Source organism: Camelus bactrianus, chromosome 9 (genome assembly GCF_048773025.1).
Source record: "Camelus bactrianus isolate YW-2024 breed Bactrian camel chromosome 9, ASM4877302v1, whole genome shotgun sequence".
NCBI lineage: Eukaryota > Metazoa > Chordata > Mammalia > Artiodactyla > Camelidae > Camelus > Camelus bactrianus.
Genome location: NC_133547.1, coordinates 45,398,978 through 45,423,852, shown reverse-complemented (window position 1 = coordinate 45,423,852; position 24,875 = coordinate 45,398,978). Strand labels below are relative to the sequence as shown.

General features: G+C 45.4%; 1 protein-coding gene across 10 annotated transcripts in view; it reads right to left on the bottom strand.

The window, feature by feature from the left end:
* The window catches only part of MAB21L3 (mab-21 like 3), a 261,064-nt gene that overhangs the window by 207,528 nt on the left and 28,661 nt on the right, over positions 1-24,875 (bottom strand). For 8 of the 10 annotated variants that reach the window (XM_074370260.1, XM_074370258.1, XM_074370261.1 and 5 more), the window contains exons 2-6: positions 19,287-19,532; positions 10,161-10,301; positions 7,237-7,528; positions 3,370-3,548; positions 2,708-2,902 (exon numbers count right to left, since the gene is read on the bottom strand). In XM_074370260.1, coding sequence (XP_074226361.1) covers positions 2,708-2,902; positions 3,370-3,548; positions 7,237-7,528; positions 10,161-10,301; positions 19,287-19,532 — 1,053 coding nt within the window. Of the gene's footprint in view, positions 1-2,707; positions 2,903-3,369; positions 3,549-7,236; positions 7,529-10,160; positions 10,302-19,286; positions 19,533-20,389; positions 20,856-20,992; positions 21,205-24,875 lie in introns of those variants that run through there. The other 2 variants (XM_045505947.2, XM_010968235.3) reach the window with 2 other exon arrangements.

The following is a 24,875-nucleotide window of genomic DNA, read 5'->3' as shown; positions in this document are numbered from 1 at the left end:
CTACTATCCGGTGGGCTCCACGTGAGCAGGGGACTGCCTGTTTTATTCCCTGTGATGTCACTAACTTCGAACAGAGGGACTGGCCCGTGGGAGGCAGTCAACAAACGCTGACTGACTCAGTGAAATAATTAATGTTTGGGTTTAGACGTCGCGTATTTTAAAAATATAGTCTTTACTAAAAAGTAAAAGAGCAGTTTTAGGTTCACAGCAGGATACTGAATGTGTTTTGACTTAGATTTTATTGTTTTGAGTAAATGAGCTGGAGATAATTTCCTGCTAGTCAAGATAACCTAGATATAAAAACATGTTTTAATTCCTCTTGTAGTTAAGCTTTTATCTCCCTAAGCAAACAATCAGTTAAGCCTATTATAAGCAAGCCTCTTACAGGTTTGCCTTTGAGTGGGTTTAAGAATATATGAGCCAATGAAAGGTAAGTTCTTACTTCACCTGCAGTCGCTTTGAGGGAGGAGCCTTTTTGGGAAGGAGGTGAAGACCTTACAGGAGAGGCTCAGCCTTAAAGTGAGGGGACCACGACTGGCACATCCTTCCTGGTGCTGTTTTAAAGCCTAGATCAAAGCCTTGGCGAGGATCTGAGCGCTCAAGCTTCATCCAGAATGTTGCCTACCACCACACTGCCATCAGCCACGTCCATCCCAGTCCCAACATGTGGGAGAATTCTGCCCTTGGACCAGCAGTGGAAGACTAGTGGAAAAGGCAGCCAGTGCTTTTTCTGTCTCTCAACAGATAACCCCCTTTTAAAATGCCCATTCTTGAGAATGCACAGTTTTATTCTGCCATGTGGGTGGATTAGGGAAGACTGAAACAGAGAACCTTGAAGGAGTTGCCTTGAAATCCTCCAAATGATTTAGGAGCCACAGGAATACAAGTAAATCCTGGATGGAATGCAGTTTTGAGAGCAGTCAAGGGCTGCGAGGCCCGTGGTGGCCCTATTCAACCTTGCCGAAAACACCCATGCTACTGAAAGCGTTTCTATCCATCTTAATTGCGGAGCAACGAACTCAACGGTTAAGAGTACGAGTTTTGATATGAGACAGAAGAGGTTCCCTCCCAGCTCTGACTCTGCCTAGGGTGGCCTGCAGAAAGGCAGGCAAGAAGCAAGCTAAATCCCCCAAATGTATTAAACTATCTTCAGAAAGTACGTGCCTTCAATCCAGGAGAACAGGGGTGTGTTTTTAGGGTGTGTGCATTCACACTGAGAATAATGAAACAGAAAAGAGAGGCCCCAGCATGAGACGTTGATAGATTCTTGGGCAGGTCAGGGAGAAGAGGTTATCAGAGAAGATAAGAAAACAGAGCAAATGCTAGCAATTTTGTAGAGGGAAAACTGGAATAAAATGTGAAGTCACTCATTCGTAGGATTAGTAAATATTTACTGAGCAACTACTACATACAAAGCACAGGGAGAGATAAGAAGGGCGCTGATTGCCCTTAAATAGCTTGCCTTCGAGCTGAAAGAGGAACACAGGGCTGGGAAATAGTTGAATGAGATGAGGCACAGGGAGGAGCGTGAAAGGAAGGTGCCCCACGCCCCAGGGACCTGCTCTCCCCTGTGCGGAAGGTCAGGGAGAAGGGCTGAAGCTCTTGAAGGATGCTAGCTCTGGGGGTGCAGTCTGCAAGAGTCTGCTACCTCCCAACCCCAGTGAGCTGCACTCGGTGTTGCGTGAGTGTCCAGCTCACCATGTGTTGTTGGAAATTTGAGAAAGAGGAGTTGAGAGTGTGGTCAAAGGGGGAGCCCCTGATCCCCTAGTCCGGGTGAGGTTCTGCTGCCCTGAGCCTGCAAAGAGCAACGCTCCTCCCCAGCGTTCCCCACGTGGCACAATTCCATGCACACCTGCAGGACTGTCTGACCAAGCCTGTCTCCCCCGCTGGACCACAAGCTCCACGAGAGCAGGAAGCATGTCTGCGTTTGTTCACCTTGTACCTCCAGGTGCACGGCACGGAGCAGGTGCCGGGGGCAGGCGACGGGCCCACGGAGATCTCAGTAAACACTGGCTGAGCGAGTGAGTGACTGCATTCGTGGCTGTATAATGTTGGGTCTGGGGCAGGGGGAGGCGGAGCAAGGGAAAACCGTCGCCTGATGATCTGCAACTGGGAAGTTGAGGTTTGCCGCCATGTTTCTGCCCAACATTTCCTGGTTTCCTCCTCTGCACAGAGTGTGTGTCTTAAGTGGCTGCACTTGGGCTCAGGTGGGGCCTGAGTGAGTCATACCATGAGGGTAAATGTGGATCCAGCTGAGGTTCCAGCAACTCACCAGACTATAGATTTCTCAGGGAAGACACCATGTACTGTAATTCACTTCTGAACCTCAGCAGCATAGCGGGCACTTGTGTTGGTTTGCTGATGGTTGAGTGAAATAAAAGGAGGAGGGGAGGGGAGTGGGGTGGGGTGGAGAGAGAAGGAGAGACAGAAAGGAAAAAAGGGAAGAGGGGAACTGGAAGGGGAGAGGGAAGAGGCGGAGGACAGTGACCCTGGGCAGAGGTGCTGTGGACACCCACAGCCGGGCAGGGCTGTGTACCTCCATGAGGAGTGATCATTTGTGAGATGGCAAATGCAGACGCCAGTGCCCCCTCCTATTTGTCACACACAGCCCCCTGCTCCAAGGGGCTCTGGCCACCCTATGCAGGATGCAGAGGGACCCGGCCAGCCCCAGTAGCCCTGGCCGCCTGGACTGCGGCCACACACTCACCTGCAGGTGGTGGGACGTGAGAACAGGCCTCTTCCCGGGACACCAGACGTCTTCCTTCATCTGCCGCAGGGCCTGAAAGCACTTCCTGCGGCAGCCCCCGTCCTCATCCAGCTGCTCCAGCAGCACCTGCTCGGCCCGCAGGAAGCTCAGCTGCCAGTGATAGTTTGAACAGGCCAACAAGCTAAACCCAAATGACTGGGGGAAGAGAAAAACAGTGGGAAATGAGAAGGATGATGCTGGCCGAGGAGAAAGCCATCTCCGAAGCAGTCCACTAGAGTCGGGGACCTGCTGCCGGGCGGGCAGCCCATCCCACGTGGGGACACGGAGGGAGCCTCAGGGCCAGCCCCGGCACGTGGGCAATTAACTGGGGAGGCTGTGTCCACTTTCTCTTGGGCAGTGCTTCTTCCACTTGAGCCTGCCCCAGAGTCCCCTGGAGGGCGTGTGAGAACACAGATTGCTGGGCCCTGCCCACCGAGTCTCATTCAGGAGGTCCAGAGCAGGGCCCGGGAATCTGCATTTATAACAGGTTCTTGGGGGCCACTGCAGGTTCTGGGGACCTAGTGAAGTCCCAGTTTCCTTCCGGAGCTGGCTGGCAGCCAGCGGTGCCGTGGCTGGTTAGGCTGAGAGCGTCTCTGGTGGGCCGGGGCCCTGCACGCTGATACCTTGATGCACTGCACTCTCTCTGGGGCAGGCCAGCGCTTCAGACACGAAGGCCACTGGGCTTTCTTGGACCAGGCGGTGGGGATCTCCACTGAGGGGGTCAGCTCTACTTCCACCTGACCTGAGGATGTTTCCACGGCAACGCGAACCACAGTGCTGTCCGTCAGCATGCTGACCTTACCTGGTGGGAAATGACAGACGGACAGTGAGAAGACAAAACTGGGCTCAGTCCCAGCCTTCAAAGAAGGAATTTGGGAGCTGTGGCTCCAACTGGCTCCTTGTAACTGGTGGGGCAACTTTCACAATTTCAGTATCTCACCAAGGGCGGTGTGTTTATGTCAACACTAGACAATTAGCCAAGTAAATACTAATAGAAGCCTTGCTGGAAAATCTCACTGTTGGTAGGGGTTTCTTTCTTTTTAAAAAAAATTATTATTATTTAAAAATGTATTTTATTTTTTACTTTTTTCAGTGGAGGTACTGGGAATTGAACCTGGGACTTTAAGCATGCTAAGCATGCACTCTACCCCTGAGCTATACCCAACCCCACCCCAGTGGGGTTCTCTTTTTTCTTTCTTCAGTCTCCCCCAGCTCTTTAATGATACTTTAAAAAAAAAATTAATAGGTTCTTTTTAGAAGGCTCAACTCAAAAGAGACACAGAATACAAGGAAAAGGTACAGTTTTTGCTACTGGAAGTGAAATCCAAGAATTTTTCTCTAACCCCTCCATTCCACCCCGATGTATGACCCCCTTTAGGACGGCCTCGGACCCCTTACTTATTCGTCTGCCTTTGGTAGAGCTCGGCTTAACCTGTCTCTTATCCGAGTCACAGCCTCAGAGACGGTATTTGTTTCCACCATGTGTTAACCAGCCTCACCTCCAATGTATTTATCATCATAAGCCTTGTAATCATAAGACACTTCAAAGTGTGTCATAGCCGCTGGCTTAAAGGGTCAAGTGAGCAGAAGGAAGCCCTCCCTGTCTTTTCCAACCAGGCAAAGAGAGGGAGAGAAAATAAATGGATCTGGGAAAGTTTTCCAGCTCAGATATGAGAATTCATTTCTAATTGGTTCCCTCTTCTTTCAAAAGACACACAGCAATTTTTTGTTTGGTGGCCTTCATGACAGGTAAGGATGAGCTGTCTTGAACTGGGATCTAGTCTTTTGCTTTTCCTGGCTCAGAGAAGGAAGTGGAAGCTCATTCATTAATTGTGTTAGGTTGTTCAAAAGGAAAACACTCCTTTCCTTGGCTGGGATGTGATAAAGAGCTGATTGTCTGCAACTCATCAGAGATGCCCAGACAGGAACATGACAACGTCTGGCGCTTCAGCATTATTTACTGAAAGCACCTCGCCAACCTGGCTGGGTCTGAATCTCTCATTTGCACTTTCACTATTACCAGTATTGCAAACTGCGGAGGTGAGCAAGTGTTGGAACCAGCCTGCCTGGCCCACACCCTGCTTCTGCTGCTCAGCTCCCTCAGTTTGGGACCTTCAGCCTGTTACTCAATCTCTCTAAATCTCAGTTCTCTTACCTGCAGGACAGTTAGAAAAGTGATTCTTACTCTAATAGGGTTGCTGTGGGTATTGAATCAAATAATCTGTGTAAGCATTCTATATGTGGTAAAGATCCATTACACATGAGCTGTTTCCATTACGGAATTGTTGAGAACTATTCTGTCTAGATAAGAAAAAGTACACACAAGTCCTTTTCTTCCTATACAAATGGGATTGCATATTGTTCAGCAGTTTTGTTTTTCACTTAATTATGTAGCTCGGGCATTTTTCACAACTCTGTATGTGTGTAATACACACCCCGGTTCTGTTTTGTTTTTTTTTTTAATTTAATTTAATTTAATTTTTTTGTTAAATTTTTTTAACCCTCATCACAATTTCATTTTCTTTTATTTTTGGTGGAGAGCAGATAATTAGGTTTACTTATTCATTTTTAGAGGAGGTACTGGGAATTGAACCCAGGACCCTGTGCATGCTGAGCATACACTCTACCACTTGAGCTATACCCCCCCCCCGCTCTGTGTTAGATCCTAATTTCTCTTTTACTTCAATTTACTCTATCCATGAGAAATACATGCAAATGCAAAAGTAAACAAAATATTTTAAAAGGGAAATGAAAAGGAGGGATTTCTGGTTAGAGTAATATATTGGAATGGAGAGCCCCAAACCCACTGCCTATAAGACATACAAATTTAAAAACATTACTTCTTAAGTAGTGAAAGAGATTGCCAGAAAGCCAGAGCATCATTTGAAACTAGCAAGGAAGCAGGAACACCCATCCAGGCAAGTACTAAGCGGGAGAATTGCGAAAATACCCTGATGGCCTTCAGCCTCGGTGCTGACAGCTTCTGTGTCTAGAAACTGCACAGAGAGGACAGGGGAGAGGGGTGCTGTGGGCCGAGCCTGGGGCTGCGCTCGCTGGTGAGTCAGAAGAGAAACCGCTCCTCACAAACCTGGAATCAGGAACAGCTATACCTTCAGAAAAATCATGAACTAAGAGAAACAGAATCTCTTGTGGGCTCTGGATAGTGGATCTAAAAAAACATCAAAAACCAACCCCAAGTGGAAAAAAACCAAGCTCTTTCTCTCCTCCCTGGAATTTCAAAGGCATTAGTCACCCTCCCGTGTCTAAGGCTTAAATGATTACATTCTCAAATCATCTAGTTAAGATGCTACTTCTGAGAGGACCAGGAAAAATCCAACAGAAGTCTTCTTGGAGAAACGCACCCCGGATACGCAGGCAGGGTGTGTGGGTCTCCAATCTAGTATCGACACATCTCATTCCTTTTAAAGGCTGCCTAATAGTCCACTAGGCAGAGGCAGCACAAGGTATGAAGTCAGTTTCCCTTTGTTTGCCATTCGGCTGATTTCTACTTACTATTAAAAGCCTGACAGTGGGACAATATGACCCTGTGCATATTTCTTCGTGTATCCCTACGAATGTATTTCTAGAACTGAAATTGTTGAATTGGCAAGGACATAACAAAGCAAAAATGGACTGATTGCCCTTTAAAGAGGAGGTACCAATGTACACTTCCAAGAACAATGCATGCAAATGCTGGTTTTTACCACACTCACCCCTGCATGAACATGATTGCAAGTTTTCATCTGTCAGTCTACTAGGTGTTTTAATGTAAATTTCTTGAAACATGTGTTAGATGGGACTTCCACGATTTTTTACTAGCCATTTATATTCTTTTTCTGTGAGTCATCTTTTTTTTGTCATTATTTCTATTGGTCTGCTTATAGCTTTCCTTATTGGTTTATAAATACTCTTCTCATTAAGGAAATTAGCCATTTTTCACAGTTTGAAATTCACCGTTTTACCCTGTATGAAAAAAATATGTGTGTGTGCGTGTGTGCACGTATGCTACTCTGTACTGTAGCTTAAGATTTGGGGGTTGTCAAACTTAATCAGTTCTTTATGGCTTCTGGATTTTGTGTTTTGGTTTAAGTCAGTGGTTTCCAAATGTGCTGTCTCAACACACTGGAATACTGCGGTCCGTGGGAGGGTTTTGTAGTGGAAATGTGCTAATAACAAAGATCTGAGGCTTATGAGTAATGTTCTTTTTCACAAAAGTACCCAAGCTAACATCTTGGAAAGGGTGCGTAACCCAAAGTCTGCCTTATCTATGCCAGGGCAGTGATCTGCTCAAGTCCGCGGATGTGTACTGAGAGGAGGAATTCCACTCTGTGTGTCACAGCAGAACAAAACAAAAAACAGAGCTAATTGCTATTATGGGGATTGGACAGATGACAAAAACACGTGAGTTTTCCCTCAATTTCGGGGCACGGGAATTTGAGAGCAAACAGGCCATCCAGGCATTTCCCTTATGCTTTTACTGATTAGCTCACCTGACAAGGGACAGGTTTCTATGGCGTTTTCCACAAGTTTCCGGAACACCTGGAGGACCTTGGCGGGCACGATGTCTCCCTCGATGGTCACGTCGGCCTCGTGCCACTGCCACAGGCTCTTGGCAAACTGCTCCACCTCCAGCCACTGCTGCAGGCGCTCCGGGTCCCGCAGGGGGCAGGGGAGCCGGGCGCCCCGCAGGGTGTAGTAGCGCCAGCGCTGCTGCCGGGCCTCCCGGTAGCCCGCCAGGCCTTTCACTGGGACGGTGATGAGGAACTGCGTGGGGGCCAAAACCTGGGTCAGGGAAGCAGAGAGGAGGAGTGTGAGTTCACAGACTCGGGAGGTGACAGAAGTCCTCGGGGAGCCGCCCTGCTGAGCCAGGCCACGCAGTTACACGCTCAGTCCTCGGCAATGTGACCAGAGGGCAGGGCCATGCTGCGTGCTGTCAGAGGATCCCGCCTCCGTCCCGCCACCGCCCCGCAGAAAGCTTCGGGCAAAGAAATGAACTCACTGAGTCCTTGGTTTCGTGGGTCTGCAAGGACAAAGAGTGAACTGGACCTGGAACTCTAAAGGGCTCCTAGCGTTTACAGGGGAAGAGAGCAGGAAGGGGCCTGGCACTCATTGCGTTCTGCACATACTGAGCACCGCAGCTCCTCTGCATTAGCCCGTCTGATCTTCCCAGTCACAGGATGAGCTGGGCTTTGCTGACATTTCCCAGATGAGGAACCTGAGGCTCAGAGGGGCTTCGCGATCTCCCCAGGGACACACAGCTGGTAAGTGGCAGAGCCGGAGCTTGAGCTGAGGTCTTCTGATCGCTTGTTCAATGGTTAATTTTCTCTCAGGACCCAGTTCTTAGTCAAGTATAAATGCCCCGGGATGGGTGAGATATCTGGTGTTGGGAGAGGAAGTGAGAGAATTCTGAAAAATGCCTCCCTTTCTTTTTGCCTGGACTGATGACTCACAGACAGTATTAATGACTAACCCTCGCAGAATCACAGGTGAAATAAAAGCCTGTTTGTTGAAACAGTGTGAGCTACTGGGATGATTCTAAGTTTAATGGAAAACCATGAACAATCAGAGTCTACCTACTCTGTCTCTACAGGAACTGAGTAAGTAGTGGTCAGGCCGATAGTCCAAGGCATAGAACAAACTGGTCAACAGATGGTACCACCAAAGAGAAATGACCTTTAACCACATCACACGGCAGCCTACTCCACCCCGCGTGTTCCCCTATCACTTGGCTGCATGCTGGAGACACCTCCCTTCCATGGAAAGTTCTGACGATGGAATTTGGATAACCTTTACCCAGGGTCCAGTCAGTGGCCAGTTCAGGGGTGCACACCCAAATCAGCAACAGCTGATTCTGCCTCGTTGTCAGGGAACAGTAGTTTGATGCTTTAGATGGTGAGCCTACGTGACTTCTGGTGTCCATGGACATAGAGTGGGATTAAATAAAAAGGCTATACATTATTTTAAAATTATTAAAAAATAAAAATCTACACATTGTTTGAACCCACTTCCATGTGAATTCAAGAACACAGCTATCATGTTATTAGTCTCATAAATGATGCTAAATAAATAATTACTGAGTTTGGTCCAAGAGAAAATTAAAAAGGCATTTTTTATATACCCCGCTATAACTATTTTCAAAACTTATATCACATGCAGAACACGATGTCTATAAATACAAGATCTATTTTAAGCTATGAATTCTAAGTGAGACTACAGAAGGAAATTTCCTCAGATACAGTCCTAGGAAAAGTGATGTTATGTTTCTGTTCCCAGTTACTGGTCTATATTTGTCTTATTTAGGTCGGTGGGGTGGTAGAGGTGGGCAGATAACGTTCTGACATTCCAGGACCCAGCTTGATTTTACAATTTCATCCCGGGGTAAATTTCCTAAAATCTGATAACTGTCCCCAAATCCACAAGTTCTGGAACTTTGTGGGTGGCCCTTGTGCTCTCCAGACTTGAAATGTACTGGACTAGCAGTGATCTTTTGTTCAGGTACTAATTCTTTTGCTTACTTACTCATTCAGCAGAAATGGAGGGTCTACCGTGGGCCACACACCAATGCTGGGTGCTAAGAATGGAATAGTCAATAAACATGATTCTTACAAGGAAGGAACTCACAGTCTTGTGTGAGAGCTGGGGCATGAGTACATAGAAGTTTAACACGAGTGAAAAACGTTCTTATGCATCATAGGAAAAATCGAGATAAAGGAGCATAGGGATTCAGAACGGTTCAGGGCCACACTTCTCTCGTCTCTAAGAGGATGCAAACCATCGTGTCTGTTCTACTAGGTTGTGTGCGGGTTTGAGTGAGATCATTTCTGGGAGAATGGCTTTCCCCACACTGCACTGCTGCATGAGGGCCGGTCCTCACACGTGGCCCTGGGGGCTCACAGCTCGGTGGGACTCCAGCAGGGACAGGGTGGCCAGGCTGCTTGCGCAGTTCCTAAGGACCACCTCTTTCATTTTCTTCCTCCCCTACCTGCAACCCACAGACTATCACTTTCAACTATTTTCTCACCAACGTTGAGTTCCTTCTATCCCGTCCCCAGTCCCTTAAGTGAGCGCTTGATAAATGAATGTGTGCCCAACTGAACTTTAATCAGTACAGTGGAAATGTGCTTTGGAATCAGAAGCCCCAGGAGTTCTGGCCTGAGCGCCTAATATGACTTGATGAAGTTATCTGACTTTGCTGGGCCTCAGTTTTTATCATCTATAAAGTAGGAATGTGGGGCCTCAACTGCGATAACATCTCTGAAATGAGTGTGTAAAATGGTCAATAGTAAGAATGCCTGCAGGAACGTGAGGTCTTATAAGTACTCTCAGTGGTGTGAGTGCCCGCACCATACTGAGACCACCCACCCAAGTTTCCTGGCTCCCTGGATAAGCACTTAAGAGACAAGGGACCACTTACCTTAATGTTTTCATTGTATGTGTCAGAATAAGGAATGGCTTGAAATCTAATGTCTTGGTGGCTGACTTCTGTGGTCAGATGATGGACAACTTTCTGCACCTCCTCCACCATCTGGGAAATCCACTGGCGCCTCAAGTCCACCTGGGTGTGAAAGGATGAGCAAAGGCGGTTAGTCCCGGTTCAGGCCCTGAGGAAGCGACGAGACAGGGCACAGTGGTGGTGACCAAAGGCGTCAGCTCAGAAAATCCTGCCCTCCCAATAACTCCAGGGGAGATGAACTTAGGTCTGATGACACTCGTTGGTGCATCAACATTCCCTTCTGAGAGAGAAGCATCGCTCAATATTTATCTAGTACCTGCCATGTGGTAGGTGTCCGTCTAGGGTCCCGGCACACAGAGAACAAGACAGAGATACTCGCCCTCAAGATGAAAATATAAGATACATGTGTATATGTGTATATATACACACATGTATCCATATATGTGGACACACACGTGTAGAATGGATAAAACAAAGGGTACGGTAAATCCCAAGAAGAACAATGAAATAGGACAAGGGACTAGAGAATAAAGGGGCTGCTATTTTACACTGAATGGCCAGAGAAGGCTTCTTGAAGGAGGGGACATTTGAGTGAGCCCTGACGACAGCTTGGGAAAGCAAATTCCAAGGCCCCTAAAGCAGGAGCAAGCTTGGCCAGGCACAGGGGCCAGCAAGGAGGCCCCTGTGGTCATAGCCTGGAAAACAAAAAGGAAGGTAATAGGAGATGAGTCTGGAAAGACGGCAGGGGCCAGGCTGTCCTATAGGGTTTTGTGAACTGTGTGAACTGGGGTGAGACTCTAAAATGTGATAACAATGCCTGCCATCCAGGCTGGTGACTGTTGAACAATTTTATGCAGGTGAACGTGCCACAGCCTGTTTCCTGCTATGTCGTCACTAAATGATAGGTCCCTGTTCCCCGAAGCTCACCTCCTCCTTTGGCATCTAGACCCATAAGAAAAGGCGTTTCTTCTGACTTGGCGCTGGAAAACACCCGCAGAAAATTGAACACCAAAAAGTATATACTTTCGAAGAGACTTAAGGTTTAGGGGAAATAGGTGTTTGTAGGAAACACAAAGTAACTTTTAGTAATCTCCAGGACAGTCAGAAAAATACAAATAAAGAAGAGATGGGAAGAGACTGCGGTCTTTTCCAGAAATGAGGGGCTCTTGGTTACACTGCTCGGGCAGCACCTGCAGGCTGGTGTGTTATAAGGTCCCTCAGAGACGCCGCAGAGCCCGGCCAGGAACCGAGCTCATACATCTAAATGCAACGTCCATCCGTGAATCTGCATGTTCCCTCCGAGTTTTGTGTAATGGCTATTTCTATGTGTTCTAGAGTGGTGAGACATCCATAATGCGGTCAAGAAAAAAAGCCCAAGTCAGGGAGATTCCTATCCATTTGCCTGAACTAAGTCATCAACTAGGCCCATCACCTGAGACCTCGTACCTCCGCCCAGCCAGCGAGCCAGCCACATATGGATGCAGAACACGAACACGCATCTGCATCTATCGGCCCATGTGCCGCAGGTCATCTGTACGGTCAGCTCGTTGATAACATCACATGCAAAGTCAGTTCGTCAATAAATATTGATGCAGCACCTGCTATGTGCCAGGCACTCTGTGACCTGCTGGGACCCAGAAATGAGTACCGCAGACACAGCCGTGCGCTTTGATAGTGGGGAGACTGACACAAGCACAGAACAGAAGTGGGGGCCCTGACAGGAAAGTGTGGGGTGCCACGGGGTGCAACAGGGCACTCGGCCTAGTTTTACATGTATCTTTCCCCACACAGAGCGCCGTCTTTGAAAAACTAGTACATTCCAGGTGCCTAGGAATACAATGAGGCCCCTGATCTTAAGGAGCTTATAATCTCACCAGAATTACATGACGACTAACTACCATACATAAAATAGATAAAAACCAGATTTCTTCTGTGTAGCACAGGGAACTATATTCAATATCTTGTAGTAACTTATAATGAAAAAGAATATGAAAATGAATGCATGTAGGTATATGTATGACTGAAGCATTGTGCTGTATACCAAAAACCGACACAACATTGTAAACTAACTAGACTACATTTAAAAAAAGAAAGAAATACATGATGAGATTCGAGATTTGCAGATACTAACTACTAAATATAAAATAGATAAACAGCAAGTTTGTACTACATACCCCAGGAAACCATATTTAATATCTTATAGTAACTTATAATGAAAAAGAATATGAAAAGGAACATATGTATGACTGAAACAGTATGCAAAAAAACAAACAAACTACACGATATACATGAAATTGTCTTCAAAATCCAGGTGTCTTGTCTGACCTTAAATATGACGACTGTGTCGATACTAGCTTTTAATATCACCTTCCTGCCACCATCAGCCAGCCATGCCTCTCTCTGTATTCATCTCAGGAAATTCATCATGGGAGAAGGGACCCAGGGGGGCTCTCTTGAGCATTTGTAAAGTAGCAAGATTCTGCATCTTCCGGAGTGTGCGAGTGGAAGAGAGAAGGTTGTCACAGAGAGGGGCAGGTCATCTGTCATGTTTTTAGAAACAGAATTAAGGGTCCTCTCCAGTGTAGGACTTCACCAGTGTGTTGGGGTTCAATTCCATTCGACCAGTTTTTGCTGGCCATTCACTTCATGCCAGGTTCTGGCCATACATGTTGTCAAGAGGTGGACCGATGAGATGACAGAGCCAGACAAGTAAACTGGAAATTAAAATGACAGCAACCTAGTGCTAAGTATGGGTTTGCACGGGACGCTACGGGTCCACAGGACAGGAAACTGCCTCTAGTCTGGAGGTTGGGGCGCCCTTGAAAATCTTGAAAGATTGGCAGGAGTTAGCTTGAAAGAGAAGGGCATGAAGTTTGTTTGAGAAAGAGAGAGAGAAAGAGGTAGACTCCTAACATAGGAGCACACGGAGAGAAATGCAGTTGCTCCTGTATTGCTGGAGCAGAGATTGCCTTGGAGGAGAACGGTGAGGTGGGAGAAGAAACAGTAAGAGGTCTTGAAAATAACGGAAGAAGAATTTCAAGAAGAAAGTCAACACTAAGGGGCTGAGTGGGACAAGGTCTCCAAAATATCCATAAACTTTGGCAACCAGAAGAGGACGGATGTTTGGAGAAGCAGCGGGTGTGAAGCCAGCTGGCAGTGGGTTTAGAGACAACAGGGGGCGAACAAGTGAAGACAGAGGTAAGTGGCTCCTTCAGGAAGTTTGGCTGGGGAAGGACAAAACAAAAACAAGGCAAAAACCGGTTTTTCCAAAATGACACATAGGTTCAAACATGTTTAAATGCTGAGAGAGAGAGCCAGGGGAGAAGGAAGAGGCAGTAGAGAACAAATGCCCTGAGCAAGGATTTCTCGGTAGAAAGAGTCGTGGAAACCCAGAAACCCGGTCATGAGCGTACCTCGGTGTGTCAGAAGGAAGGAAAGACGGATACAGATGCAGATAAAGGGGAGAGGTCCCCTGTATGATGTCTATTTTCTTTATAGAGTAAAGACAAGGCCATACATTGAGAGGGAGGCAGAGAGGCAGAAGGCAGGGGACTTCAGGGTGACAGACATTGGAAATGGCCTCTCTAAGGAATGAGGGGCTAGCTAGGCACATGTGTAAAGGTAGCCGGGCAGTACCAAGACTCGACTGTGGGTCCGTGAGGCACTGGGGTACCAGTGGGCTCAGTTATAAGATGTTCTCCAGTACCTCTCTGCCCTCCAGGGGTAACAGTGAGGCACTAAGATTAGAATTTGCTGGCAAGATGTAGAGAAGGCTTAAGATCAAGGGAACGTGTCTGTGGTTGGCCGTGTTTCTGAGCCTGGGCAGATAATGGAGGAAGCCAGTTTGGTAGATTAGGACATACTGGACAAGCTCAGGGACCAGAAGTCTCATCAGGAATAATGGGAAAAACTTATACAAGGGCTAACTAGACAGAACGTGGCAGGCAGCGTGGTTGGGAAATGGTATTCTCAAAGAGTTCAGTTCTCAAAATGTATCCAGAACTAAGGCTAACCTTCCAGATCTTTCAAGTCCCCTGATGTGAGTCCACAGAACTTGCCATGTTAGTAACATAGTGGTGACTTCTATATATGCATATACATTCTGTTTCCCGAGATAATAAACTAACGAAAGATTCATTACCGTATTGATGCTATAAAATAATTTTTAATGGATAAAAGCTGGAGAGAACGCGTGCACGCGTGTCTGTATGCACGTGCGCACGACTGAAAAAGTTCACTGTGAATCTCATCTACAAATTATGCTACCATTTGATGTAGAATTTTCTTCCCAGGCAAGACAAGTTCAGGCACTCCTTAGAAGACACCTGTAATTTCCCACTCATTATTCCTCTTTTGGATCGGTTTTGGCTTCTGAAGTTGAAAGTCAGAATAAGGAAATACTTTTCTGGGCCTGCAGCCACTAATTCTGGTTTGACTTTCTTTGTCTATCAGTTCTGCTGTAATTTGGACTCTGAGAACTGGGAGGGACCTCGGAGGTCATTTTGTCCGGCATCACTCTACAGAAGCCAGAGTGACAAGGTGGCTCTTCTAATGTCACCTGGGTAGTGAGCAGAATGACTAGCCCTAATGCCTAGGTCCCCTAATTCCTCTTTCTGTCACGCTGTGCTACACCCTCCAGGAGAAGTTCCAGGAACAAGACCTACCTTAATCCTCTTTCTGAATCTAACCATGCTTTCCATTTGGAGCTGATGAAGTAACAAGTCCACAGTCTCTGTTTCTGTGGGCACCCCTGACTGGTCTGGCATCCCACAGGCACACAAGGGCCACACAGCAGGGGCCTGACAGTGATGCAGGGCTTAGCCAGAGCTGTTGGAGGAGAGCCCTGCCGTGGCCAGGCCTGCCCCCAGTACCCAAGCCACTGGAGTCGAGTGGGAGCCTCTTTCCTGTTAGGTGATGGGCAGCCCCTTCTCCCTGTGTCTCTGGACACACTTCCTGCAGGCGGTTCTTACCAAACAGGGTCCCAGTGCTATTCAGCAGCCCCAGGAGGGGTTTGTGCCGGGAGTCTCTTAGGTTCAGTCCCACATACTTCTTGTCACTCCCGTGGTATAAACCACAACCCAGAAACCCCAGACTGTTTCCCTCCGGCTGTCCAGATCATGGCCTAGCAAGAAGATTCCTTTTTGGGGTGTGGAAAACCAGAGAATGGGGCCTGAGGCAGCTTTACAGGGAGTGATCTTACTGGAAGAAAGAGGTTCCACCATAGGCAGGGACCTATCGCCAGCCAAATCCCTGAATCCCTTTACCGCCTCTCAGACTTCAAGAAGCAAGCTAAGATGCCAGTCACATCCTTGAAGCATCCTTGTCACTAAAGTAATTTCATGGCAAAGCTTTGAAACAAATCTAAGGGGGAAAAGATGATCATTTAAGAAGATGGCACAGGGGACAGGGGACTACATTCAATACTTTGTAATGGCCTAAAATGAAAAAGAATATGAAAAGGAATACATATGTATAACTGAATCACTTTGCTGTACACCAGAAATTAACAGAACATTGTAAACCGACTATACTTCAATAAAAATTATAAAATTAAAAAATAATAAATAAATTCATACCACTCTGGAAATTAAAAACAAAGTTGGATCCAGACCCATTCAATCCAAACTTGATCTGGGGTGATGTTTAAGTTTCACTCACTTCCTCTGTTGATGAGGTCAATGAACAAAGGTGCATTTTTCTTTTTAAAAGACTGCGTTTGTGGGTGTGACAGAGCAAAAGCAGAAATGAATTCTACTAAATTAACCAGGCCCACGCTACATGAGCTTGCATCATCTAACCTAACCCTTCCATTGTACTGACCCCGGGAAAGTCATGCCACACTTATGAGCGTGCAGATTCAGTCACTCTGATTAAGCGGAGTTTATGCAAAAACCGTCATCAGAAGCTCCTTTGAAGGTACCATCCATTTCTGTGGGCCCTCCCCCCTCCAGGGCTTGTCTACGTGTCCATACACACGTCCACCCCTCCAAACACGGCGTCAGGCTCGCTGTTGTCCCACATCATTTGTTACTATTAATAGCTCAAGTTTGTGAATGATTTACTGTTTCAAATATAAATTATTGAGGATTCAAGGTTATTCCCTATAACAACATCAGTCTGACTCACTCGATTGTCCACATGTTTTCCTGAGAGAGAGGTAGGGGGTGTACTAAATAGCCTACCAGGAATGCCACACTGGCCTGGCCACACCCATGAGTGTGTGGCCTGTGTGAACGTCACCCACGATGAGTGCCACCAGGAAAAAAAGGCTGAGAACTTCCTTCCAGACAACAGGAAGTCAGACTTTTAATTCTGGAATTGCATTCAATCTAGTAATCAGTTTTGTTCTTTTTTTTTTTTTTTTTTTTAAAGGGGCAGACATTGTCTCTGTTTTCCAGGGGTTAATCATTTAAAGGCATGGAGACTTCAGTTCAGTGATAACACACAGATAAGACAACACATCCCCATCTTTTCAGATTAATTCTTCTGTGAACCAAATGCTTGGGCCCACAGGCGATCTGCAGCGCCCACACGCGGCGGACGCAGTCAGAGCAGCAGCACCACGGAGCCAGGACCGGTGGGTCATTGCTGGGTGCAGGGTACTCCACAAGGTTGGCGCCTGTGAGTCTCCTGATAAGCCTTTACGGTGGATGCTATGACTATCCCCGTTTTAAAGAGGAGGAAACTGGAGTTCAGAAAGTATGCGTAATTTACTCAGGGTCCCAGAGTTAGCAAGTCACAGAACAGAGACGCTCACCCAGGCAGTGCCATTCTGAAGCGCTTGCACAGCTCTGCCTCCTCCAGGACCAGGCGACTGGGAACGAAGCCCATGCTAACTGCTTGAATGGGGTTCCCTTAGCTGGAAGTCCTCTCCTCCCCTTGTTAAAACCCTACACATGCACTAAGGCTTTGTCTCCCCTCCTGTTTCTGCAAAACGCCTCTCCCATCAGAGCCAGCAGTCCTCTCTTCTCCTCCAGCACCCTGTTTAAATCTCTGTGTAGCCCTCATGATGCTAAGCATTTGCCTGTCTGCACAGGGAACTTCCTTCTTCTGCCTCTGGAGTTATGCGCAGGTGAGATAGGACTATCCTTAAGGATACCTCAAATACGGAATTTCTCTCTCACTGAGCAGGCCACAGCTCGGACCTGGACCTGTGTTTGGGGCACAGCGTTTTGTGCCCAGTGTGTGTTTACGGCGATGTAGAGGGTTTAGCAGAGGAAACATGATTTGGTGTAAAAAAAAGAGTAAGCTAAAACCTCAGTTCCTTCATTAATAGAGTGACTTTGGGGAAGTTGTTTAATCCCCACGAGCCTCTGCTTCTTCCTCTGTAAAAATGAAGGTAAAACAAAAAAAAAGTAGAGACAGTACACACATGTCACGTGGTTGTTGGTTAGAGTGAATGAGATGCTGTGGGTCTTCAATGGGTCAGCATGTTTTACATTCGTCTTGCATCGGCTTCAATGAGCATCGAAGACACTTCTGACCACGTATGTGCAGTGATACTGTGTAAATGTCCAGGGTACCTAAGACACTGTTCTTCCCTCTGGAACTTATAAAGAATAAAATGATGTAATATTTAAGTTGTCACCAAGATAATAATAGGAAAGGTGTCAGGAGCCATGATACAACAGATGGCCGAATCAACATTGTCAGTAATCATTCTGACGGAGGTCACAGAAAGGAAACAACATTTCATGCAGGGGTGTCAGGGGAATTTTTCTGGAGAAAGCAGACTCTGAGCTGAGTCTGAAGGATGAGCACAAGCCAGAAAACGGAGAAGAGACAGGCTATCTTCCTCCCGTGGAGAGGGGTGAGTAACTCAGGCCTGAGACCTCAGGGCACAGTTCCTGTGGAACAGGAGTCTCAGACTTAAACACTGATGGGGACAGAGCAGGGGATACGTGGGGAGAGGGCAGGCGTCAGACCCAGCAGCGCTGCAGCCTCAGGTTGGACAACAGCTCCAGAGCATGGCGCTAGGCAAGAAACAGGGACCTGTGATTACCAGATAGCCTGATTTTTTTTTTCCCATATAAGATGGAAATCTGGATTTCTATGCAAAAATCTCACTATTTGGAAATGTTGGTAGTGAATCTGAAAAGTTAAAAAAATTCTCTGCCCGCCAAAGAAAACAGGCAGATGCTGGATTCAACACGTGGAGCTACTGTTTAGAATTTCTGCGACTGAGGATGCTGGGAAGCAGCGAGCAGAAAGAGCAAGTCTTTTCTAATGCCAGGCCGAAATATTTGGACATCTTTCTTTCAGAAAGCACAGGACCATGGGGAAATGCCAGCCAACACCCTTTCCATTTATAGCCCCTCAAGGGGGAAATAATGGGTGATCACTTTGTTTGCTAATTTTTATTACCATAAGTTGTCCCTATTTATCTTTTCTTAATGGTTTTACCTAAGACATCAACTTTACTTTTCACTGTAATAGTGAACTCTGCTTTGTTTACTTATAAAGGCATGAAACCCCTAGACCAGTCTCTAACTCTTAGTTCAAATTTTTTTATTTTAAGGGTGACTCTGGGCCTTAGTAGCTTCATCTGTAAATGGAAAGGCTTAAATTAGATAACATTTAAGGTCCCTTCAAGTTCTAACATCCTAAGAAACTATGACTCTGTATAGAAGAAATGAAATTAGTTCTTAACTGATGTGTACTAAAAATATAGTGATAATTCATATATTTTTTAATCCTGCAGTTTTACCATTTTCAAAATGCTTTCTTATTTACTCTTTTTCAATGACTCCACTAAGAGCCTATTATCACTCCCATTTTACAGATAAGCAGACTGAGGCTCAGACAGGTTAAGTGCCTTGCTTGTGACCACCCATGCATCAATGGGAGAGCTGGAGTTCCAGCCTGCGTTCTAAGTCTCCATTCTACATTCTATACCCAACATGCCCCTGGCACTGGGACCTCAAAGAGGACTGAAATATGATAAGTCCCTAAATACTCTTATGGGTGCTAGTCTTGAGGAGCATTTTCTGTATCTTTGGAAACAGCCTGAAATCCTTTTTGAATCAAGGTTGGCTGGGCGGGAGGAGTTGGGAGGGGTGCACGGGAGAGACCAGCATCTGTCCTTACCTTATTCAGTAGGCAATCTTCTAAGTTTTCTTCAGTCAGGGATTTCATGGCTTCTTGGTCCGTCCTGAGCGGGACAGCAACGTGCTGGTTTTCTCCCCGTGGAAGCCGCACTTGTGGGTAGCTTTCCCAGTGATGCTGGTCTCTGGGTGCCGAATTTCTCCAGGAATGTGTACGTGGACCAGAGACTTGACTTCTTAATTCTTCATTCCAGTTTTCATTTCCAAATTGCAAGTATCCATCTTTCATCTTTGGGAAATTAAGAAAAGAAAACAATTTAAGGAGAGTTGTTGAAAACCAATTTGAGTCCCACTCAGTTTTATCTATTTAGTTGTATTGACTGATGCTTTAACCAAAGGGCTATTTTGCAAGTTGTATTTCCCAAATACTCAAAAGTTCCATTCAAGACAGAAGTTCCCCATCGTTGCTTCTTCCCAACTTTTTATGCTCTTATCTGGACACTAGACGCACCTCTGAGCTCAGTGTCTCTTATCTCCTTGTTCTTATCCTGTTGCCTATAAATATCCCTTGCCCTCCAATCCAGAAAATCCCGCACTGATTTACTTTCTTTACAATAAACAAATAGGAAACTGCCAAACCGTCAGCCTGGCCCCCGTCATTCTGCCTACAAACAAATGATCACGTCTGGTTAACCGGATCAGGGCACAACGATTTTCTTGTAGAAACACACACACACGCAGAAGCACGGACACACAGGCACAATCACACAGGCACACCCAGGAATGGCAGGACAGGGATCCGACCGCTCACCTGCTGACCTTTAAATACAATCTCCCTCTTCCCACCTGAAAGCTAACAGTAAAAATAAAGTCCGTGTAAACAGGCCCCTCAAGAGTCAAGGAAACGCTCACATCTGGTTTTGCCAGCAAAACCGTGTTGGAAAACAGCTCAGGCAGCAAATTCCCAGTCTGGCTTGCTGGGGCGAGTTTTATTACAGAAAAAAAAAAATCACAATGGCTTGATCTCCCTGAACCTGGTTAAACATCAGAGCCGGCTATCAGATGATCTAAAGAAATTACAGCACTTCTGGGAGACTGGGTCCATTCGGGGCAATGTTCCAAAAGCAAACGTCTTTCCAAACCCACCTGAGTGCTGCTCCGAGTGCTCGGCAACCCTGTTGGGAGTCGGGTCTACTCTGCCTCCTGTAACCACCGTATTTGCATATCTTGACGAGCTCCGCACTTGTCTGAAAGCCACACCGTAGCTCCCGGCCGCTGCGTGCTCCACCCACCTCCCTGCTCCCCGCCTTGGGTCCAGCTTCCGCAGATCCCCTCCCTGAATCTGCAGTCTGATACAAATATTGTAAAGCCAGCCCTCCCTAGTACTGCCTCGACTTTCTATTTTCTTCTATTTGTAATTCACAATCTTCCCTGTTTTGCCATCCAGTGCTCCCGAATATATCAGCGTCTTCCCTCGGCTTTTCTTAACGCTGCTCAGTTGTTCTCAAACTACCGGTTTTTCACCGACGGAGCAAGAGCCCCTCCCTCGGAACTTCACTCAATTCGGAGTTCTCTTATCAACTTCGCGAAGCCCTGCTGTTTCTCCCACCTGCTCTTACTTTTGTCCTCGCTTCTGCTTCACTGCAATCATTAACTCGGAAGTTCCCTTCCCACTGTTCTAACGTAGGCCCTGGACACCCGTCATCGGATGCACAAACTTGCATCCTTCTGTGCCTGTGGCTGCCCTACCTCCGTTCCAGCGGTAGTGCAGCTGGTGGAAATGCTGAAAGTGGAATTATTCTCCCGCTCTAGGGTCCAGCGACGCTTCCCAGATGTGAGCAGGGCAAACAATGAGCGGGCCCAGCCGAGGAGCCTGGGAGAAGAAGAAAGGAGCACGTGCTCACGTGGCTTACTACAGTCTAATTTTACCTGGGTGCCGGACCCGGGAAACAAGATATTATATAAACACAACCAGTTCCCTGCTCCATTGATGTACTACTGCCTTACGGGCAAAGGCTCCAAAATGCAGGGCAGTCCCGCAAACACAGCACTCTGACGGACTGGCAAAGACAAACTTTCTTTGCAGATACAGATCTCTGGCTAATTGGATATTGTATCAGCAAATATTTCTTGAGCAACAGACTGCCTAAGGCTCTGTGCTAAGTCAGTGAGAGGGTTCAAAATTGACTCAGATTTCCCCCCTTCTTCGGGAAATACATACCCTCATTTCTCATGACTCACATCAAATGCAATAACAAACTTGCAAACCAGCTTTGGCTCAATTTGTTGTGAAGACCAAGAAGTTATTTTTTTGTTTGTTTGTTTTTTGTGGGGGAGAGGTAATTAGGTTGGTTGGTTGGTTTATTTGTTTGTTTTTAAATGGAGGTACCAGGGATTGAACCCAGGACCTCATGCATGCTAAGCACGCACTCTACCATTGAGCTATACCCTCCCCCCAAGAAATTATTTTTTAAAGTTGATTTAACAAGGTATTCAAAACCTTAAACCATTAGTATGAGAAGTCCTGGGAAGATAATGTCACCGTAGTTCACCAGCAGAGGTATTTGTTACTGATTTACCTACTGGCCAAGATTTTCATCCCAAGAAGGGGAAGAGTTGGCTTGATCCAAATCAATCTTAAAAATACAAATCTGTTAAAGTTCACCAAGGTAATACACTCCGACATATTCTTTCAAAGACTTCTTTTTAATCCTGGGGTGACTCAAATCTGACAGCTTAGAGGACCAGACATAGATAATTGTCTGAGCTGTGAGGAAGTCCCCAACCATGAACAGCAAGACAGGGACCCTGTCTGTTCTGTATCACCCATGGAGCCCTGTACCTAACACGTAACTGACGCTTAATAAATAGTGGTGAGTATTTGGTTGCATTAAACGTGAAAGTGACCACTCTAAAAAATAAAGTACTTTGTGATGCATGAAACAGTAAAGATGACCTTTTCCAAAACAGTTTATATCCAGTGATCCCTGACAGGGCTAGAGGAAAGTGAAGGAGACTGTCTAGATCTGTTTCCATCTGTCTGTGTGTCCATCCATCTCTATCTCCATGCACTGGAATGTCATATTAGATTTTCCTCAAATGGCTCAATGCTCAAAGGCACCCCAGAAACTTACTTTTAACAGAGATCAGTTGTTGATCGCACTATGGCTTGGATGACACTTTATTTTCAAATTAAATAGTAAGGTATTTTCCATTTTCATATCTCTCTACATGGTAAACAGAGTTATATTTTCATCTGAAACTTTCCCTTAAGTCAGGGTGCAGCTCCCTTCCCTCTGCTCACAGTCATGTGAGGCTGGCATATTTTTCAGTTGACATCACCAGGATAACATCGGGAATGAGGGAAGCCTTTAAGGAAGAAGACTTCTGGTTTTATTACTTTATTATACCGTGAAGCTAACTGCTAACTGTATTGAGCTGTTCACCTCAGCTTATGTGATACCTGAGTTAGGACGTGGCAAGAAATAGGTGATGGGAGGAATTAATTATTGCTTGTTCTTGGGCACAGAGGGGACTCTTTTCCTCCTAGCCTCTAGTGCTCAGGACACATGACAAATTTGTCTGTTTTTGTTGTTGTTGTTTTTTCTCCTAGTTAAAAGAGACTCAGCAAGAAGATAAAGGCATCAAGACCGATGGAACAAAATAGAAAGTCCAGAAATAGACTCACACAAACATAGCCATTTGATCTTTGATAAAGTGTAAACACAAGTCAGCAGAGGGAAGACACGTTTTCTCCACGAATGTGTATTGGAACAATTGGTCATCCACAGGAGAAGAAATAAACCTGGATACAAAGTTTATACCTTACATAAAGATGGACTCAAAATGGATCATAGGTCTAAATGACAAACATGAACTAAATCCTTGTGACCTGAGGTTAGGTCAACGGTTCTTAGAAATGACAGCAAATGGATTATCTGTTTTAAAAAATTGATAAATTAGAATTCATTAAGTTTTAAAATTTGTTCTTCCAAAGATACTGTCATGAGAATGAAGAGATAAGATATGGACTAGGAGAATATATTTGAAAAACTGCATACCCAACAAAGGACTTGTATACAGAATATATAAAGAACTCTCCAAGTCAGCTATAAGAAAACAACGCGATCAAAAAACGGGCAAAAGACCTGAATAGACATTTCACCAAAGAGGATACAAGGATTGTACATTAGCACATAAAGATAGTCAATACCATTACCACTAGGGAAATGCAAATTAAAACACAATAAGATACAATTACTTACATTCTTATTTAAATGGCGAAAATGAAAAAAAAATACTGACAATATCAAGCACTGACAAGAATACAGAGCAACTAAAACTCTCATACATTTCTGAGGGGAATGGAAAATGGTTTGGAAATTTCTTTAACAAGCAAACAGATAAACACAAACTGTGGTACATTTATACTAGAGAATAACACACAACAATAAAAAGAAGCAAACTATTGATACATACAACTTGGATGTAAGAATTTAAAACTTTGAATTTAAGCATAATTTAAGAATTATGCTGAGTGAGAGAACCCAGTTTCAAAAGGTTACATATTGAATGATTCCATTAATTTGGCGTTATTGCAGTTGATAAACCTACATTGTCGCCTCATTATCACCCAAAGTTTTAGTTTACATTATGGTTCACTCTTGGTATTGCACATTCATGGGTTTGAACAAATGTATTCATCATTACATCGTACAAAGTATTTCCACTGCCCTAAAAATACTCTGTGTTTTGCCTGTTTATCCCTTTTCCATCCCCAACCACTCTCTGAACTACTGGCAACCACTGATCTTTTTTTACTGTCTCCATAGTTTCACCCTTTCCAGAATGCCATACAGTATTTAGCCTTTACAGATTGACTTCTTTCACTTAATAATATGCCTTAAGGCTCCTCCATGTCTTTTCATGACCTGATAGCTCATTTCTTTTTAGCACTGAATAATATTCCATTGTCTAGATGTTCCAAAGTTTATTTATCCATCACCTACTGAAGGACATCGTGGTTGCTTACAAGTTTTGGAAATTATGAATAAAGCTGCTACAAACATCCAGTTACAGGTTTTTATGTGAATATAAGTATCCAGCTCCTTTGGGAAAATACCGAGGGCAATTGCTGGATCATATGGTAAGGATATATTTAGTTTTGTAAGAACTCATCAAACTGTCTTTCAAAGTGGCTGTACCATTTTGTATTTCCACCAGCAATGACTGAGAGTTTCTGCTGCTTCACATCGTCTCCAGCATTTAGTGGTGTCAGTGAGTGTTTCAGATTTTGGCCATTCCCATAAGTGTACAGTGGCATCTCATTGTTATAATTTGCATTTCCCTGATGACGTATAAGGTAGAGCATCTTCTCATATGTTTGTTTGCCACCTGTTTGGCAGCGGTGAGGTGTCTTGTTAAGGACTTTGGCCCATTTTTTAATTGGGATTTTTGTTTTCTTATTGTTAACTTTTGAGTTCTTTGTATATTTTGGATAATAGTCCTTTATCAGATGTGTCTTTGGCAAGTACTTTCTCCCAGTCTGTGGCTTGTCTTCTCATTCACTTGACATTGTCTTTTGCAGAACAGAAGCTTTTGCTTTTAATGAAGTCCAGCTTATCTATTAGTT